The following is a 13781-nucleotide window of genomic DNA, read 5'->3' as shown; positions in this document are numbered from 1 at the left end:
CCACTTAATCCTAACCTCCTTTTGCCCGGAATTTACTCTTAATCTCACATCGGTTTGACCTGTATATTTTACCTTTTCTCACCTCATCTTTGAACTGTGACATGACTCAGCATAAGTGATTTAATGTTGTTGAGTCATGGTGTGTGTAAATTAGAGAGAGAGAGCGAGAGAGAGAGAGTGAGAGAGAGAGAGAGAGAGAGTGAGAGAGAGAGAGAGAGAGAGAGAGAGAGAGAGAGAGAGAGAGAGAGAGAGAGAGAGAGAGAGAGAGAGAGAGTGAGAGAGTGAGGCGGGGCCTAGTAAGCTGACACCCATCATTGAAAAAATTCTTTGCTGTTGGCTCCGGATGACTTTTCTTTTTCCCGTCTCTCTCAACCCCAGAGCGGAAGGAGTGGAGCGTTTCCTGACTGAGGTCGGTGCACGCTGTCGGGAGGATACAGGCGTCGTAACAATACCTGTCCGTGTGGCATGTGAGAGTTAGCGAGCGTATTTTTACTCAAAGGAATAAGAACGCTGGTCGGCAAGAGAGGGCTCGACCGGTAGAGGGGTTAAAGAGCACTCAGTTGGTTCCCGGTCTCCCGCTGCGACAGAGATGGAGCGGCTGTGCGGACCAGACCTCCCTTTCTGGGTGAGTAGCCTACGTTTCCGTCACTCGTTGCCGGTGTATGTGACAGGATACTGTAATTTCATTGGCCTTGTTGTGTATAACGTTAACGTTACTTCGCGTACTAGCCTACCTGACACGGTTATTTAATGCTATGTCATGCTTGGGCAGCCATTCAGAAGTAGGCTAACGTTAAGTTAACGGCCATGGCTAACTATAAGTAACCCACTTAATAGCATTTACTGTGTTAATAAGCTCCCAATTAATGTCACGCTAAATTACGTTACGTGCTTTCGTTTGCTGTAAGAAGTCGGACACTGTTTTTCTCAACTGTAATAACATGTAATAAACTGTCAAATATAGCTAGATAATAATGATATAACGTTAACGTTACTAGTAACGTTAGCTAGGTTATGATACACCTCCGTCACGATAAGGTAACTAACTTACGTAACGTTAAACGTATTTCAGAGTCAGAAGAAACAGAAACATTAGCTACGTATCTTTAGCGATATTATATGATAGCACAGCAGATATAACAGTACCTTAGAGTAGGAAGTATCACAAGACACACTAAAGTCTCATTGGGAATATTTCTGTAAAGTGATGAAATATTGTCACATTCAGTACCAAAGTCACTTTATATCATAGGAGACAAAATTACCATGTTGCATTAATATCAGTATTTGTCACCATAGACACCATATTAATAGCCTAAGTACAAGTATCATGAATATCATAGGAGATGAGAAATATAATAGGCTAGTAGGACAAGGTCACTTGTTGTAGTAACGTTATTACGACACATTGGATCCCTATGGGAGTATTATGAAAGCTCTTTCCTACACGATTTTTCCCTAGAGACTGACATAAGCATCCACTACACTTTGTAGAGATACTTTAAGGATATGCTCAGTGTCGTTTTTGCCTTGGGAAATATTAATGTTGGTTTGTTGTAATGTTGTAAAGAGAATTTCTGCCTCTAGAGATCACTGATAATTCTTTGAATTTGATGTTTGTTTCAGTGTGATAATGGGGAAGTCTGTTTATAGATCTGTCGCTGTGGTAAATCAATACTCTTTATAGAGCTCAACAGTGACTGCCCACTTTTTGAACGGCTCTGGTTCCGGAAGTGATTTCTCCATCGATGTTTCATTAAATACTTATATAAAGAGTTTTTAATCCTGGAACAAAGCCAACCAGCTACTAGATGAATCGTGACAACATTTGATTCGGCGCAAAATAACATTTTAAAAACAGAAAAAGAGGCAAAGGTACAAGACTGTGTACACAAATGATCATAGATTTCAATTGTGGCAGCTCGCAGTAGCCATTTGTGGGTGCAGTAAACATTTTCATGGTAACAGCGAGCTTCACCAATCAGAGACGTCACTGTTACGCTTAGGATTGTGGGTAGTGTACTTCTCCATAAGATTGTGAATAAAACAAGTTTTTCTTAAAACACGATTGATATCATAAGGACTTCTGGCTTTTAAAGGAGCATAAATATTCGTTTCACAATCTTCTTCAGATGGTTTAAACATTATGGCTAATAATCAAAATCCTTATGGAGAAAATGAATAGGATTTTAACTTCCGGAACCACACTGTTGGGCTCTACAGGACTGGGCGTTATATAGAAAATATTTAGTGTGAATATGTTGTGTGTAAATGTTGTGATTGGGATGTGAAATGTGACCAAACAAAGGTTTTTATTGTGTTGTTTCAGGGTGTCTTTAATTGTTTCTTTGTACAGCATACAGATATACAGATACAGATAGTTTTTCTGTTGGGAACAATGTGTAAGGAACAATGTTCAGCATTTTCAATATACGTTAATAGCCTGATGCAATAACAAAAAAGCACCCTCAGTCACATGTCTGCAGCTGTTTTACAGGGAACCTATGGTGCTTCCTTGCTTCAAGCCATGTTGCTTTTTCTTTTTTTTTTTAAAGATTATTTTTTGGGCATTTTTTTAAAGCCTTTATTGACAAGACAGCTGAAGAAATGAATGGGGAGAGAGAGGGGGGAATGACGTGCAGCAAAGGGCCACAGGTCGGAGTCGAACCCGGGCCCGCTGCATCGAGGAGTAAACCTCTATATATGGGCGCCCGCACTACCATTTTAGCTATCTGGGCGCCCAAGCCATGTTGCTTTTGACAGTTTTTCGGAGGTTGGCTCTGCGGGTTCGTCACTATGAGTGACATGTTTCACATTAAACATAGTCATTTGAATATGTTGTTAATGTGAAAATATGATTACACTGACAGCTTGTTGGAGCACCAGGCTGAGGTACCACTACTACAGTGATTTGCATCTTTATGCCATTCAGATGTCCCCATGTTGGGGGTGATTCTCAAACTGTCTGTGTCATGCTGTATCTATGAAGAAGAAACCCCTCTATGTAGGCTACTAAACTTAAGAGTTTTGATGCGCTTGGTTGTTTTAAAAAGGGTTAAGACTGTGCCCCTTGATATTCCTCTTGCTGAATATTACACCAACTATGGCTGGCCTGTTTTTGACCTGTTTGGCCTGTCATCTGAGGTGACCTAAACTGGTTTCTGCTGTTCCTCTAGTTTCTCCACTTCAAAGGTAGCACTTAACAATGCACGGTCAGTAAGAGTCAGGTTAAACCCTAAATCTTGCCCAAGGACTCGATTTACAATCTCATTGTTTGAAAAGGTGTTGTATAGGCATGAAATGATAAAATCAACTCACGATTCAATAAGATTTTCTCATGATTTTTTTAATGGAATGACCTGCAGGCAAATGAATGACAAATATTCTTTATTTATTTATATAAACTGTGCAAAACAACAAATGTGTCTTATCAAAAGTGCAACTGAAATTGTATTTTATCTTAAATAACAAAAATTTAAGAAAAAATGATTAATTCAATATTTAAAACATATCCAACATCGAAATAATTAAATAAAGAAAAAATAATCTTATTAAATAAATAAGAACACGTGATGTCTGAAGCAGGGCTCGACAGTAACGGTTGCCCGGTTGCTCTTGGCAACCAGCTTGAGTCAATTGGCAACCATTTCGTGGCCTCTGGTTGCCCCTGTTGGCAACCACCTGTTCAATATTTGTGTTTTTTTTTTTTTTTTTTAATATAAAGACAGATAAAAACTGGAAAATCTACAGACAAACAGACTAGCAACGCGGATTTCGGTGCCTCATTGCCACTTAAATGTCTGCGCTGCTCTCTGATGCTCCGAAACAGACGTTACAGGCAAGAGAAACATCACTGCATGCCACGCTAGTAAACACTAATAATACGTTACACTTGGCAGCAGGTAACGTTAGCCTACCATTAGCTACAGTAATAACTGGATTCCCTCCAATATCGTGAATCATATCGCGATCGCAATATCAGTCAAAATAATCGCAATTAGATATTTTCCTCATCGTCCAGCCCTACTCGTGGTGCATTCAAAGTTATTGTAAAATACCTTTTCTCATCTGTTTTTGTCTTTTAACAACAATTTACTGATGAAAGAAGTAATTCTTGTTAAAAGTTATTGTTATTACATTTTTAATAATCATGCAAATCTCTCCCTTTTTTGTGCTGATCCGAAGATTTATCAATCAACACTTTGATTTGTTATTGCTTTGTAGGTAGAGTTATTAATAAGCGTTAAAGCGACATAGCCTATACACAACTAAACAAAGTACTGCTACTCTGCTAACATGCTCATATAAATGTTGCTTTAAGGGTTCTACATTCCTACTTCACCTTCACAAGATCAAGATTCAGATCTTTTTAATTTTATGTTTCAAATGTTGCTAGAAGAACTTGAAAATCATTGAAACTATTTGGGTCTCCAAAATCCCCAAATATAACTACTTTCATAGAAGACTAAGAAAACCAGCAAATACTGACATTTTCGAAGCTGGAAACAGTGAATTTGTTTGCATTGTTGCTTAGAAATGACTCGACAATTAAATGACTGTTACAGTTGTTGCTGATTATTGTGCTGTTGATCGATTAGCCTAAACACACCAATAATTCAATCAATGGGGAGAAACTCTCTACTTTTCTTTTATGCCTTCTGATATTTGATCTACAATGACTACTGGTGTGATTGAAGTGTTTGCCAAACTGAAACAATGATATTTCAGACATACTAGTATGCAATAATTATTTCACTATTGACATGAACTCTGCCTGAAACACACTCACACAAAGAAACAAACGTGTTGACTGTGTGCTCCAATAAAAAAAGCTATGTAGAGTGCATATAAAAGACTGCGTGTGTGGCATGTAGTACACATACAGTAGGAAACAGGCTGATCCAGTACTTATTTATCAGCAGCAATACATACTGTATCAACAATTCAATATTGCGTAAGTAAGTCTCAAATAATGACTTTGGGTGCTGTATGGTGTATGGCTGCAGCTGAATGGAAACTGAAAAAAGGAAGCTGTTGTAGTTTATGATGACAAGGGGACATTTTGTGGGAAAGTTCTGTGCCAGTTACCAGAAGTTATTGTGCATTTGTTATATGTTATATTGTTGAGATATACTGTGGTTAAAATGTCAGCCTTTTTTATGTTGTGAATGTACAATCTGATTGTAGGGAAACAATAGTAGTATTGATAATGCCTGCAAAATGTCAAAGTAGGACTTTAATCATAAGGCATTCTACTTTTGGCTTGACGACTCATTTGTCATTTCTTTGCTCCCAAATTCTGTCTGTGTTTTTGCAATCACTGCATCTGAAAAATTACCTTCCACTTGTCTATCCATTTATTTATTATGCTGCTGTTGCAGCTCTTGCACAGGTCTTCCTTCAAAAAGAAATGAATCGTAATCGTAATGGGACTCTCCTGGTTAAATAAAGGTTAAATAAATAAAATAATCAATAAAATAATTTATATATTTATAATTATATATTTCACATAAGCAACTCCCAGAACTTAACTCAGATTTTTTTTTAGATAATTGTATACAACACCTGCCAGGTTTGAACCAGAGTGACACAATGACTCCCTGCACCCAATTGTCCTGTCAACAAAAGCTGTTGAAGGGCTTGCCATTGTTAGATAAGCTGTATTAAAATTAATTTAGTAAGTTACTATAAAATAAAACTGCGGGCTGTTATCTGTTAAACGTTCTAGACCTGCAAAGATTAATCAATTAATCCATTAGTTGTCAACAAATGAATCGCCAACTAATGAATTCACTGGTTTGAGTCATTTTTTAAGTAATTTTATAATTCCAGCTTCTTAAATGTGAATATTATCTAGTTTCTTCACTACTAGTAAACTGAATATCTTTAAGTTTGGAAAAGCATTTTCTGACTTTTTATAGACCAAACAGCTAATCGATTAATTGAGAAAATAATCAACAGATTAATCGACAATGGAAATAATCGTAAGTTGCAGCCCTTAAATGTTATTGCAAGCCAGTGTCAATCTTATCTCACTTTGTATCGTAATATGTATCATATTTAAAAAGCTAGCGAGGAGTCTTAGCTGCCTGTGTATGTCATTTGCCAGCCCTTTACAGCTAGAGAGCAGTATTGGTGACTCGCTTTAAGAGAAAGGAGTTCAAAAAGTCAAGTCAAAAAGTTACTAGATTTGGATAAAAACTAACCCAAAGAAACACCCAATCTGGCAAAACTATTTTTATATTAATAGGCCCCTCCCAGCTGCACCAGCAGGCTTGTAACATTTTATCATTTTACAGAAAATAAGTGTAGTATCCATTTCCTGATCTAAAATACTGCTAACCGAGCAAAACGTCAGGAAATATGAGTTGTGAAATGGTCTCATTTGCAGCTCAGAAGAAGAAGGGATCTCCCAGACTGTTAAAAGTGCTAGTGTAGGTGAATTACTTGATATCAATTAATTCAATCAAAGTGGCAATATGCCAACTTGTTTTTAGGTAATAAGTCCTTTCAAACTTCCAAACTAGTTCTTTTATGTTATCCATATATTACTGCAGGCTGGTCTGAAACAGCAAATTCCCACTAAAATCATAACTGTTTGTCCACCACGAAAAGGAATTTCTATCCTATAATCCACATTCAAGTTAACTATGAAGAACACCGATCCATGTATAAAATTGGTAATGTTTTCCATGTCGTAAGTGAACATGGCCAGCAGCAAGTCCTGTCTTCCTGCAGTCTTAACTGCCATCGGCCTTCCATTCATACCATCAACAGCTTTTCAGTGTAACAAAGAACAGATGGACAGCCTGCTGCAATTTATTTTCTCAAACCCTCTAAATACACTAGAAAGCATAAGACAAGTCTGTAACCCCCACCCCCACTACTTTAGAAGTGTATTGATCAGTCCCTTCAGGATTTCGCGGCCTTTTTTTGAGATTGTTGCGGCCCAAAATGCCTGATTTTGCGGGAGCTTTTGTAAAGAAATTGCGATAAAAGTTGCAATGTCTTTTGTATTTGTCTTATGTGTGTGTCTTATGTGTTTGTTGCAATGAAGTTGCAAAAAAAGTTTTGATTTGTTTTTTGTATAGTTCTTTAAAAATAAAAAGGAAACTTGTTTTGGGGAGAATAAAACTACTCTGGGCTGAGATTTCCTAGTAACCTTACCAAAAAGGCTCAGGATGCTGCAAACGTTGTTATAATATGAAAATGGCTGGTGGATTTAAAACAAAAAATAATAATTTATTGAATGAATCAAATTTGAACATATGTGTCAGTGGCTTGTTGATATTTACAATGTTAGTTAATTTCCTATCCCGGCCTGGGACACACATTCATACGGTTTGATAAAGCACTTATTGGACTTACCATTGCACTTAGAATAACGAGCGTAGCTGTCCTCAATTTAGGTCATCCTGTATGTCTCATCTCCGGTTTTTCCTGCATCCACAGTGTGTGTTTGTGTGTGTGTGCGCGCGTCAGTCGCAGGGTGGAACTGACCAGCAGCTCTGCCTGCTGCAGAGAGCCGACAGGATTGAAACAGCAGCAGCTTCAGCGACTTAGCATGAAAAATCGTTACTGCACTTTTCAATGTTAAAATGTAAAGGTTGGCAGCTACGTTCATTTGTGGAATATGCAGTGAACATAGCCAAAGTTACATCACAGTAACTGTAACGTTAACTACCCGCAAATTAAAACCTGCAAACGTTATCCCAGTGCATATCAACAATCGTTGATTGCTGAACAGAAATCGTGTCATACAACGATACAAGTATCCCACTGTAAGGTTTAGGATGGCCTTATGTAATATTTACACTACTCTATTCCAGTAGATAAATGTATATGTCTTGGCAATGAAATACATTTTTTTTTCAATTACATTATAGGCTAATTATCAGGCAGGTGCCTGTGCAGGTTGTTGCACTGTCTCAGATTTTGTTCAAACCTTGTCTATATCAAGAATGTGTCCCAAAACCAATGCCTGTAAAATATTTCTGTTCAAATCCAATGTCTTCAGCCCTTGAAATTACTTCAGTTTTACAGCCTGAAAATCACATTATCTGGGAAGCAATATTTGGACATTAATATAATGAAAAAAGTTATTCATAGGCAGCCCAAACTTTGTAGGGTGGAAGACTAATGTGTCAATATGACTGAACCATTACAAGTTTGTACGGCATGCCCTAGATTTGGAAAAAAGTGTGAAAAGACTGACATTAAGGGTAGCATACACTTTAAGCAAAGTCTAAGAGGGTGCAGCAACTGTTGTTCTGGATTTAGTCTGATTTGACACAGAATGACCCAGCTGCATGTCATTTGACTCTGATCCTCCCAATCAGTGCTATTCTCCATAGCTGTCTTACTATATGTTATGTTATGAACCATGAAGAGATTAAACATTTTAAAGGCGATAATTCAGGGTCAGTGATGTGAACCTGTCGAGTGATTTTGTTTGGGGTAATTGTTTTTACATTGATTCATTCACTTTTGACTATGTATTGGTATGTAATTCACGTGGTGTAAGGTGCTGGAAAAAGCTTTAAAATGGACCTTGAAAGTGCTTGAAAAGTGCTTGAATTTGACCTTGGAAAAGGTGTACGAACCCTGTCATGAATCCACCGGAGTTTAAAATTCCAACACAAAGAAAGCGAAAGGAAACGGACATACATGCATCCGACGGAATTTCCTGCGGCACCGGAGCAATCCCGGAAGTGGAATGAATGTCAAAAAGTGGTGAAAAATGTCTCCAGTTTCTCCAGTGTTTCCCAAAGACCAAAATAACGTTCTCAGATGTCTTGTTTTGTCCACAACTCAAATATATTCAGTTTACTGTCACAGAGGAGTGAAGAAACCATACACGTATGTATTTTGAATTTACTTGATTTTAATGTGTACATCGGTCCCACATGATCAGAATGTGGCTAACTGACACACTTTTTTTTTCTCTCTCTCTATTACTTATTTCCTGTCAAACCAATATATTTCATTCACATTAGACTGTCTATTAAAATTGTGTTGATTTAACATATTATTTTTTCCGTTACAGTAATATGAATTTATTGTGTAATGTTAAGTAATTTCCTCATGTCCAGGATACCTGATTTTAGACTGTAACTGCAACTTGATTTCTTAAAGCTAGTATTATGTAAAGGTATTATGTAACTTCAAGGCAATTTCATCATGTCCCTGGTACCCGAGTGGGGTCTCTAAATCTAACATGATTTCTTAAAGTTAACTCTCCAAATGTATTGTAGCCATAGGTTCCTTGTGTGTGTGTGTGTGTGTGTGTGTGTGTGTGTGTGTGTGTGTGTGTGTGTGTGTGTGTATGTGTGTGTGTAAATACAGTTGTATGTTGAAATGATTTGCATTGACAAAAAAGGCAGAGTCAGAGTTCTGTACTCAAAATTGTCTATATTGCGTATTAAAACTTAGAACGTACCAATTTTACCCAAAACGAATGACTCCGTGCAGTTGCCATAAACAGATTTCACAGAGGGATCAACAATCTTAACCTCTGCATCAACAGCAGTGGATTCAACCACACAACTATGCAAACCACAATGTTTTCAAATTGTTGTTAATTCTGCATACAGTGCAATGGTTTTAAATATAAAGTAACCTTGCACTAACCACTTTCACAGTGTAACAAAAGGAGCATATACATACTTCAAAACATATCTTCATAGTGGACTTGAATATAGAAACTTATGCAAGCCACTGTATATCAAGCTCAACATTACTGCCAGTCATTTTTCTTATCTCTTAACTCAGCTCTGTAATTCAGATATAAACAAAAAGGTCCGCTGCACTATCAAAATTCACAACACGATGGAAATCTCTCACTTCCGAATTGATAGATCTTTAAATACAAGAAACAATTTGGTGTTTTAATGTTTCTGATACTGTTAAAGGCTCGTTTAAATTGGCAATGTCTGTTCATTTCTAAACAATTGAGAAACGAACATAGATGTTTCCATCTGTAACTTTAAATTATTTTTGGAAATATACATTAAAAAAGCGTATTCAGTGTTTTAACAGCAACACAAAAGAAAATAAATATGACAGCACTTACCACTATAATTTCTTTGATTGTGTATGCTGTTCAAATAGGATCCTATGAAAGAAAATATTTAGAATCAGTGAGGTGAACCAAGCACATTGGCTCAATAATTAAAAGACCACACAAAATAAAGCAGAAAGCAAAGACACAACACTGGCACCCAGATCATACGTTCGAGAGTAATTGTAAATCATACAATGTCACAGAAGAAAATACTCGTAACTGTAATACTGCTTTTTCTGCCACAAGGCATCATTTTGTGATTAACTACATGCCACTTTGCAACACAGTAATACAGCAGAGATCTTATTTATTGATACATATCAATATTGATCCAGCTTAACGTTAATAATAATTATAATACTAATTTGTAATATAACTTAATTTATCCTGCCAGCGGAAATTACAGTGTTTTCACTCTGTTATTACACATAGGCCTGAATACATACATTCAATACTTGTACCTATAATGGAGAGAGGTCAGAGTGAGGGGGTTGCCCAGGAGGTGAATTGGCACCTCTCCAGCTACCAGTCCACCACCATACTTTGGGCCATAAGGGGACTTGAACCGGCAAACCTCCAGTTCCCAACCCAACTCCCTACTGTCTGAGCTACTGCCACCCCATTACTACAATGTGCTGGTTGACAAGTAGCTAACGTTAATGCTAATGCTTGGTGGCTAACATTATAGGGTTACAACATTACATCGTTCAACACGCTCATAAAGTTATTAGTAGTATGATTGTTTTGACCACGGATAAAAGCAGCACTGGGCTAACCCACGAATGAGTTCACCAGTAACGTTAACGTTAGCCTATAGATAGACAACTAATCTAATGTTAATTTAGCCAGCTAGCACACCCCGGTGTGTCTGCCTCACTCCACCTGCGTAAAGAGACTTTATTCGGGATGAGCGCTGGCCCCCACAACAGCCCCGGGAGATGTAGCAACAGCTGGTTACCGTTAGCCCCCAGCCAGCCACTACCATTACAGCAATCCGTACCCGGCCAGCACTTAACTCCAGTGCCGGATGCTAACGACGCTAACGGCAGTTTAATGAAGCGTCGGGAAACAGTCATCAACAGCGACCATCCATAACGTTAGCTACGTCTCCGTTAAGATTACAGAAAAGTGAAGGGGGAGATCATTCCGGGCAGCTTGGAGATGTTCTGCTGCTGCACAACGGCCATCGAACGTCCTCGTCCTGGAGATTCCCCCGGCAATCCCACCCACACCGTCTCTCAGCCTCGTTGAATAGCTAGCTAGTGTTACAACAAACCCCATCTGCCCGGTGTTGAAACCATCCAAAAGGTGAAATTGACATGTGAAATATATTGTGATAGTGTGGTTTTAGCAGCTGGCTAATGTTAGCTTGCTGGCTCACTAGCTAACTGGTCAGCTACCAATACAGATCGAATCAAGAAAAACGTAATTATGTTGGGGAAAATGCAGCTATTTTATTAAAATGACATGAATAAACATTACTCAACTTAACGTGAATAAACTTGAATGCATTCTAATCAGCGATGGCGTTTAAGAATAAAAACTACAACTCCCATAATTCCACGCAACTTCCCAACGTCATCAAAAGTCCGTGTTTACAATCCATTGTTTTGGTTGAGACACCCCTAGCGGCAGAAAGTTCGTACGTCTAATGAAAATGTCGCCTTCATGAACATGAACAAAAATAATTTTGATTGATGTTAACTTACTTTTTTGTGTCGGAGACGACACATGGCTGCTGTAGAATGAATCTAGAATTTGGTAGTGACCAAACTTAATTTGATCATTGAAAATGTTCAATACAATCAATTTCAATGAATGCAAAAGGAATCCATACAGTTAACATTGTTCAAAAACAATTGAAGTCTACATGATTGAACCATGTTCTTGAAAGGAATGTAAATGAATTGTGTAGCATATTCTAAATTCATTTTTGTAAATTCAAAGACCTGCTATTTCCCATTTTTTCAGTGTAAAATGTTCACATTTAAGAAGCTGGAATCTAAGATTTTTTGTTTTATTTTATTAAATCACTCAAACCGATCAATCGATTTTTTAATTGTTGGCAATTCATTTAATAGTTGGCAACTAATTCGTAGATTAATCAATTATTCTTTGCAGCTCCACTGGTCACCAAACTACATTATACTGTATGTCAACGAAACAACTACGAGAACTGATTCAGGAAAAGACGTAAGACCACGCTCGCCTGAGAGAAAATGGATGTCCGCAAGAAGCGAGACATCGAGGTGACTCCTCCCCCTGATGTTTTCCTCGCCCCTTATCTTGCACTTTCATTGGCTTTAGGTCATCGCTGCTGTCATTGCTGGTCAAAACTATTTTCTTGCTACAGGATTTAGACTCACAAACTAAATAAATAAAAAAAATAAAAAATCTAAATATTTATCCTGCTATATCTCTCGGCGTCTGCAACACAACGAGGGTGTAGTTTTTTACGTAAACAGCGCATCTCTTTGATCGCATCTTTGATCTGGGGCCTTTGTCGGCGATCTCCAAAAACTGTCAGAAATCGGGGCTAAAATTTTGTAGTGTAAGCTCGCTATTAGTTCATTGTATTAGTTTCAGCAGTTGGGATGGACTTCTTTACTATAATATTAATACATGTACAGTACCACTTTTCCACTTGTCTAGTAAAGCGTGCTTTAGCCGCACCATGGTGTACCAAGTTTTTTTAAGATTATTTGTTTTGGGCATTTTAGGCCATTATTAGATAGGAGAGGAGGAGAGAGGGGGAATGACTTGCAGCAATGGGCCACAGGTCCTGACCTGTGGGCCTGTGTATTGCTGCTTGCAGCTTTAATTTGAGCTTTGGAACTAATCAACAGTGAATAATTGGAGCTTCGTCCGGGGCAGTGGCATTACACAAGGCTGTTTGCTGTGTGTGTGTGTGTGTGTGTGTGTGTGTGTGATCTCTCTGTGTTTCACAAGGAGAGGAGAGAAACACGACTGTAAATGACAGCAAAACACGATAAAGACTCACCCTGAGCTGAAATGGAAACACTGTGCTGCAACATTTTTCTTTCGGTTTCATTAAAGGCATTACATTGTAAGGATTTTCTGTTATTCTACAGTATTGAGGGAAAAAAACGTATATCCGAATCACAAAATTGAAAACCGGATACCTACCCAGTACCCAACGAACAAATACCTCAATCGTCGAAAATTCGGGTCCAGCCCTAGTGGTGACAGTTATGATTATTTCACATCAGAGACTTCTGTACATGTTTTTGTTTGTGCTCCTCTCAGTGATTTGAAGAGGGCAGGGCTCATAGAAAAAGCTGATGTCACCTACTTCCATGCACCATTCAGAGTTTAGCAACATTTGAAATAAAGTGTGATGACAGTTGTTGTTGGTTGGTTGTTGATCAGACACTGTCAGTCAAATCTGATTAAAACACACCCAAACAGTCCTGATAACTGATAACTGATAACGTGGCGTTGAACACTTAATAAATAACATGTAAGAATGTTTGTGTCTTAAAGGGGCACTCCGCCGTTCAGTTTATAGGTTACTCAACCAGTGAAAACAGTTCTGTGGCTCAGGAAGAACTTTCTAAAGTTATTTCATCAAGGTTTTCTTGAAATGGGTTTGAGACTTTTACTTAATTAACTGAAGGTTTGGGGTTTAAAAGAAGAGAATAGGTATTTATGAGGCAGGGAGGGTCTAATGAAAGATGCTACATTATGGAAATTGTAG

At 38.0% G+C, this 13781-nt stretch overlaps 1 protein-coding gene across 2 annotated transcripts in view; it reads left to right on the top strand.

Annotated features, from left to right (window-relative positions):
* Window positions 1-292: 292 nt before the first annotated feature.
* The window catches only part of abcc3 (ATP-binding cassette, sub-family C (CFTR/MRP), member 3), a 68023-nt gene continuing 54534 nt past the window's right edge, over window positions 293-13781 (top strand). The window contains exon 1 of one of the 2 annotated variants that reach the window (XM_078280054.1): window positions 293-625. In XM_078280054.1, coding sequence (XP_078136180.1) covers window positions 590-625 — 36 coding nt within the window. In that variant the 5' untranslated portion in view covers window positions 293-589. The remainder of the gene's footprint in view (window positions 626-13781) is intronic. The other variant, XM_078280056.1, reaches the window with a different exon arrangement.

The sequence above is a fragment of the Sander vitreus genome, chromosome 21 (assembly GCF_031162955.1).
Source record: "Sander vitreus isolate 19-12246 chromosome 21, sanVit1, whole genome shotgun sequence".
NCBI lineage: Eukaryota > Metazoa > Chordata > Actinopteri > Perciformes > Percidae > Sander > Sander vitreus.
This window is presented reverse-complemented; position numbering and strand designations above follow the sequence as displayed.